At 41.6% G+C, this 7,429-nt stretch overlaps 2 gene segments (V, D, J or C); both read right to left on the bottom strand.

Annotated features, from left to right (window-relative positions):
• Positions 1 to 1,382: 1,382 nt before the first annotated feature.
• On the bottom strand, positions 1,383 to 2,137 carry LOC134482201 (T cell receptor alpha variable 9-1-like). The segment is given in 2 exon segments: positions 1,383 to 1,962; positions 2,092 to 2,137. Coding segments are annotated over 2 exon segments (381 nt in total).
• Positions 2,138 to 4,397: 2,260 nt separating this feature from the next.
• Positions 4,398 to 4,904, bottom strand: LOC134482287 (T cell receptor alpha variable 8-3-like). The segment is given in 2 exon segments: positions 4,398 to 4,735; positions 4,859 to 4,904. Coding segments are annotated over 2 exon segments (384 nt in total).
• Positions 4,905 to 7,429: the final 2,525 nt, after the last annotated feature.

Raw genomic sequence — 7,429 nt, 5'->3', positions numbered from 1 at the left:
TTCTTAACCTCTGTTATCTCCTAAATCCACAATCCAAGTTTCTTTCTCCCAGCAATGTCTTCCAGCTTTCCCAGAGCCTTATTCAGTTCCCTTTACTTGACCTATAAACAGAATTCAGTATATTCATCTTTTCATCTTAATTCAACTTTCTCCCCAGGACCAAAGCACCCAAAACTCAGCATCCTTTTACTCCATGTGTATCACAACTGTTGACATATTACACTGAAAAAGAGAACACACTGAAAGACCCCCATCTTGAAAGGGAAATTATATAAGTCCACAACTATAAAAGTAAAAAGTACGTTTTAAGATCCACAGACTCAGAGCTGAAACAGGCCCGGGTGAGCCCAGGCACGCCCAGGCCCTGTAGGGCCTGCCCCGTGTTAAGACTTACGGACCATAAAGATAAGGAAGAAGGAATGTAGAACCAGCCCGAGGTATCAGAACTGACTCATAGGCCATCTGGCAGGAAGGGATAAGCCCCTAGCTCCTGACATTCCGGACGCCCCAGCCTGCACGTACTCTTTTGCTCTGTTTTAACCTCATTTGAATATGTCTGAACTAGCCAATTGTGTAGCCATACCTCTACACCTCATTTAAATATGTTTGAATTAGCCAATTGGGTGTAATCGTGCATCTGTGCCTCATTAGAATCCACCAATCAAGTCCCTGTAACCATGCATCTGCTTCTGTATGCCTGCTTCTGCTCCCCAGAACCCTATAAAAACCCGTCCCTTGTTCTGTTGGGCGCGCCAGTCCTTCCGAGCTGACTGAGATGCCCGCAGGTACCTGTGTATCTGGACAATAAACCCTCTTGCTGATTGCATCCAGTGGTCTCGGCCTGGTCATTGAGCTTGGGGATCTCCTTCCCGAGGGAAGATTCTCACTGAGGGTCTTTCACACACTAGAAACATAAGGAAGAGGCTGAAGAATATGCTACATTTTTTGGTCAAAAGAATGAAGGGAGCCAAATAAGAAAGGCAGGAACCTATTTGCACAAGACTGGGACTATCTCCACTGAAAGCTTCTACTTTTAAATCAGTCAAACATAAAAGTCTGTACAAGTGACAAGTAAATTATCAGATTTTGAGAGGGGAAAAATGAAATAACCCTTTCTTATTTCAGGAAGACATGGAGCACATATAGCCATATAAGCCATGGCTGTCTCTACACATGATAGATCCATGAATGACATGAGTCAGGGTCAGAGGGTTAGGATTATAGGCAATGATGAATACATAGTTTCATTCAACAGGGGATTTTGTATTTAAGAAATCACAAATTCAGCCTAGTGTGATGGTTCATAGATGCAACTCCAGACCAGTGTTGATTTAGACAGAAGGAAGAGTTCACAGCCAGCCTTGGGTTCAAAAATTGTTCAAGGCCAGCCTGGGCTACATAAAGTCCCAACTACAAAACAAAAACAAAAAAAGGAAATCACTGTGATGTGTGACTGCCTTCATTCTCTCTGATTAAGCCTAAAGTGCGGCATGCTTTCTTACTGTTCTCCTAATGTGTTCCTAGTGTTAATTTGGATGCTTTCTTGTGTGGTATCAACAATAGCAGACCTGCCCATGGACCCTAAATGAGTGATCGTAGACACACTCAGCAGCCAGCCCCCTGATTCTCAGAGTTTGTGCTCTGCTCCCGCTGTGGTTTCTGCCACTGTGTCACTCAGAGCACAGTAGTACACAGCCGAGTCTGACTCTTGCACTGAGGCTTTCTGTAAGTGGAAGGACGTGGTTTCTTTCTCATATGTAGCTTCAAAACCTCTGCTGCTTCCCTTCTCGTTGGCCTTTGAGGCTCTAAGGAGGAGTTGTGGCCCTTCTCCGGGATACTGCACATACCAGAACAGGGCTGGGTACTGTGTGGTTTCATAGGAACAGTTCACAGTCAGAGAAGCCCCTTCAGAGAGTGTCACTAGGCCTTCTGTCTGAGTCACCGAGTCTCCATTGCTTCCTCCTAAAAAGTGAAATTAGTAACAATTCAGGGAAATGATGACCTGTATTCTGCTTCACAAGAGAAACTGTTGTTAAATTTTACATCAATATCATGAAACAAGACAGAAACTCAATGTACCATTCCACTTACCAAACATTAAGAAGAGTGCAATCACCAGTTCAGGACAAGAGTTCATTTTCTGAGCCACTGGAGTGTGTGAATACTAATCTCTTAAGATAGGAAAGGTTAGGTTGTAGGGAAAGGATAAATATAAGCTCAGAGTAAAACAGGAAATGTGTATGTGCTGGATAGACACACCCCCACACATACTCGTGCTAACCTCAGAGGACTGCTGACCTATATTCTCAGACTGAACTGTGCAGAGGGATGAAGCACCACCTTGGAAACATGACTGGTGGAGGCCTGTTGACCTTAGTGAACCTGACCTCTGACCTAGACTGCCACTGCTTCTGCCAGCACCATGTGCCCTAATGACCATCAAAGTGACTGTCACATATTCCTGAATTGGGATGATGCATAGCAGTTAAAAATACTGAAATGAATTATAGTTAATTTTCCATGTCTCCAAATTATTTTAGCAAAAACAACAAGCTTCACAGTGATGTTTACAATGTTTTATTATTGGCATATATTTTAAAAAACGCAGCGCTACACACTGTTAACAAACACACATATGTATTAGAAATGTAAAACACAAACTTGAGAAATAAAGTGCATAAGTTTTGTAGTTAGAGAATGAAAGGGAATAACATTGTGGAGAAAAATGAGAACGAGGACCCGTTTATTGGTTTTAAAGTTAGTTACAACTTTACATTGAGTGAAATTTTGTTGACTTAGATATATGTAGCTAAACTATTATAATTTGTTCAAATGACAAATACAACCATCCAAAGCTTTTCGGATGGCCACTTCCTTATCTGTGATCATAAATACATTCGACGCTTGAGTCATTTTCCAGTGGACTACCACATGCCCCAAACTAACTGCATAAGAAACGTAGAAATGGCATGAGATGGCGTTCCCAGGTAAGAGAATGTACAAGGTGCAAATAAGCCTATCACAACTACTATTCATAATTACAGAAATGCCATCCAATAGCTACCAGGTGTCTCAGTTGAAATGAAAGAGCCAACATGTCACTCTATCGTTGACTTCCTACAGAGAAACAAATACTGCACTGCTCACACATGATAGTGTGCCTCAGTTGTACAAACAGAATCTTTGTGAGACCTCAGCTGTCCTTGCTCCAGCAGTTATCAGTGAGCCTGGGACAGGAAACATTTTTGTAAAATGTCTGTTTCCCATGATAATCTGTCTCAAATGAGCAGAAAATACTAGAAATGAGAAACGGAAGACTTGTATACAGCCCCTTGCAATGGTATAAGATTCCTTATCCCAACCTTCTTTATAAATTCTAAATATCCCCCTCCTTCCTTGAAGATGCCCATTTCATGCAAAAGAGTGTCTGCTCTTTGCTGTTTGAAATCGTTCTGTCTGCTGAGGTCAGACTCTGGTCTCCTTCCTACCTTCTGTCTCTTAACTCTGCGCTCTTATGTCTGCTGGAGTAAGGATGGCTTCCTCCTTCCCTATCTGTGGCTGTGAAGAAACGGCTTGATGAAAATAGCTTAGAAGGAAGAGGACTTATTAGACTTAATCATTAAGGTCACGGTCCACCATAGCAAGGGCTGTGTGCCTGTCACAGCATCGGAACCTTGAGCCAACTTGTCACATCACATCCGTAATCAGGAACAAAGAGCATAGAATGTTTGCATGCTGTGCTCTACTAACTCTTCTGCATTTCATGCAGTGTGCAGGGCCCAAACTCTGGGAATGGTGCTTCCCATGTGCAGACTGTGTCTTTCCACAGTGATTATTGTAATCTGCCACAGACATGCTCACAAGACAATCTAATCCAGGAAACTCCTTATTGAGATTCTCTTCAGGATGATTCTACACGGAGTCAAAGGAACTAAACTAAAGATCACAGTTGGAGAGTGCTTCTGAGGCTCTTGAGGTGTGGAGTGCAAGCAGTGTACTTCCTTATCACTGACCTCGGTGTGGAGCTAACAGAAGCCAATACTTCTCCCTCTGCTGCACACCATGTAAGCACCCACTGCAGCTACTGGTTATGTAGAACTGAGTTGTATCTTAAGTCTAATGGAAGTAATCAGTCATTAGAAAATGCAACCTACAAAACAAACATTAAGAAGGCAATCGTGTCCCAAGGGCTATTTAATGATTTTTTTTTCTTGCTATGTCACTTTTCCTGGGAGCCATGATCAAATGTGCATATACCCCACATAAGGTTCCAAGGATAGAGCAAAATAATTCCAGAGAAGTCCAACTTGGAGAACCAATGAGTTTACTTAGTCCTTACATGGATGATGAGCGTGAATGATCGAGAGTCGCTCAGCTGCAGAATCTTCCTCAGCATCTTACAGGTTTGTGATCAGCTCCCCCTGCAGCCCCAGACACTGTGCACCCAGGGCACAGAAGTACACAGCTGAGTCACTCCAGTGCACAGAGGCTTTCCTCAGGTGGAAGGAAGAGTTGCTCTTGCTGAATTCAGCCTCAAAGCCGTTCATACCATGAACCACAGGGTCTCCTGTATAGTATTTGAGGAGAAACTGGAGGCCATGGCCATGGTGCTGGATGTACCAGAAGAGGTAAGGGGTTCTACCATAAGAATACTTGCATCTCAGCTCCACGGAGTCTCCTTCAAAGACAGTGATATGGGCATCGGACTGAGAAACTGTCTGTGTTTGGACACCTCCTGCAAAATAAATGACAAATCCATATTGTGATACAGGCTTCATAAAGAAGAATATTCTTACTAAAATTAAGTGAGAAAACAGTGAATTGTGTGCATCTACAACTGTCAGGATATTTGACTCACCCAGGAAATAATGTATCCCCAGGAATGAGATGAGGACCAGAAGCATGGCTGAACACTGGGAACAGCTCAGGTGCCTTTCTGGAAAAGCTTGGTTCTCGAAACAAAATGACTTCAGTTCCCTGTTAATGGAGACAGTTGGCACAAGGTTGACCAGACACCTTCCTGTTTTAAGTAAAATTCTAAAGTTCTAAAAAAAAACAAACAAAAAAAAAACCCTGCAAATGTCGTCCTGGTTCTTGGAACTTCTTTCTGGCCTCTGATTGTTAGATATTCTAAGAACTCAGCCTGATTCAGGGAGGGACTGAGTGAAAAGAGGGGTTGCTGTGTGTGTGGGGGGGGGGGGTCATTGCATAAATGGAGTGTCTAGTCTGTGCAATGTCGCCCTCTGATGGGCAGTGGAAACTGAATCATTGACGCAAATCTGTGTTCTGTCTAGAGCTCAGTTCAACTTACTAATCTATGGTATGTTGAATTCTAACCTAATGAAAAATAGGCCATTTTCTTTAGAAAAAGCATATGATAAAACATTATATTTTGGGTCTATTATCACTTGGGTATAAAAGCAGGAAGCTGCAAGCAATGGTGCTGCCTGTCATATAATCAAACACCAGATATCGAGTCTTTAAAGTGTAGTATGTTCAAACTGGGGAGCCAGAAAAAAAATCTGCCTTCCCCATTATTTTCTTATTAGTGTTGTTATAGAGAATCAGAATAAGAGAAATCAATTTAAAGTTCAGTCTCGTCCTTCTGGCCAGATGGCTCTTGATCTGAGATTTTCTTTCCATTTCTCTCTCCCTTTCTCGGTCTCTGTCTCTGTCCCTTTCCGCGTGTGTGTGTGTGTGTGTGTGTGTGTGTGTGTGTGTGTGTGTGTGTCACTGTGTGTATTTAATATTTATTCATATCAAGTGTTTGGATCCCATCCATTACCATTTCCTTTCCTCCAGTGCCTCGAATAGCCCTGCAACTTCTCCCTTCCAATTGTGTGTGTGTGTGTGTGTGTGTGTGTGTGTGTGTGTGTGTGCTTGCTTCCTTACGTGTTTTCCCTTTTTTTGTTTTAAATCAATACCCAGTGAGTCCACCTCGTGTTGCCTGGTATATGAGTGGTGTGGAATTATCTGATGGATAACTTAGAACCAAGACCCATGAAGAAAAGGGATTCTCCCTCTTTTTCTTCCAATTATTGAGTTAAATATGGGGAATAAGTTACATGAAACAAAATTATCTGATTTTAGTTCATGTTTGTTTTTTCTTATGCTGAGTATTAGCATGGTGTTTAGCTTTTCCCATACTCTCATTTTCATTTTTTCAGTCTGTTTTGTCAGTAAAAGGAGGATTTCTTTTTAAAAAAGAGTGATGTGTATTCATGGCAGAGCATTAGACTCACTTCATGGTTCTTTTGATTGGAATGCTTTGCTGTTTATATTTAATGTTATTATTTTAGGCTCTAACTTGAAACAAAAGCAACTTTGATATGTGCTTAACTTTTGAAGGATTTATTATTGTTGTTTTGGTTTTTCCTCTTACACTTTATCTTAATATCCCTCTATTTCTGAGTTTTTGAAATTTTATAAGATTATAATTCAGACAATTTCAGTATGAACATTTTAAAATCCCAATGCCATACATAATACATATCTCTGTAGGTTCTTGATCAAGATAGCCCCAGAGGCCCCTAAAAGTTAACGTCCATCCCAATTCTATAGTGTCAATCTCTACATCACAGGGCATCAGTGGCACTCAAACCTTGAAGAACTCCAGTGAGAATTCACAAACAAAAAGTATGGAATAACAGCTCCTTACCTTGGGCACTCAACCAGATCCCCTTCATAGATGTAACAAAGGGTTGGGAGACACATTTGAAATCAAAGTGAAGCTGATTCATAAAAAACAAAGTTGATAATATTTTTCTGTGGTATAAATTTCAACTTATACAGCATATTTCATGGAGATTCATAGATATTTTGGCCTAACAAATTTCTTACTTGGAAATCACTATATTGCAATGTTATAATGTGACTTTGGGAGGTATTGTAAATAGAACAGAGAAACCTACTGTGTGTCCATCCTTAAATGACAGATTTTCTCCATCAACACTCTTTTCCCCTCCTCATAATATCTCTGCAGTGCAGTGAGGGACACAGCAGGAGACACAATTTCACTTAGCAGGAAGAAATGTCTTCCCACCTGCACAGCAATGCCAAGCTTCGTTTCCAAAGTGCAGTCCTGACCCTCCAGCCCTGTGCATTGTATTTCAAGTCAAGCAGACCTCGGAGAGCAGCAGACGAAAGAAGAGCCAGTCGTCCTGAATCTATCTGCCATGACTGCTACAGGAGGAATTTTATTTCAGTTCCGTACCAGACATCCCTGTTCCCTGAGGCTTTATCATACTTAACACATGAACACAGCAATGGAGCCAGTAAAACATCACAGATCTTACAGTTGGACACCAGGGGGCAGTGCTTCAGTGAAACACCACTACCTCCCTCCACAGGGAGTGTGCAAAGGACTGACTCTCAATAAAGAAAAATAGATTTAAACGTTTTCAGAATGTGGTGAGCCTTGCCTGAATAC

Source organism: Rattus norvegicus, chromosome 15, assembly GCF_036323735.1.
Source record: "Rattus norvegicus strain BN/NHsdMcwi chromosome 15, GRCr8, whole genome shotgun sequence".
Lineage (NCBI taxonomy): Eukaryota > Metazoa > Chordata > Mammalia > Rodentia > Muridae > Rattus > Rattus norvegicus.
The sequence above is the reverse complement of the archived record's forward strand: the minus strand, read 5'-3'. Positions and strand labels throughout refer to the sequence as shown.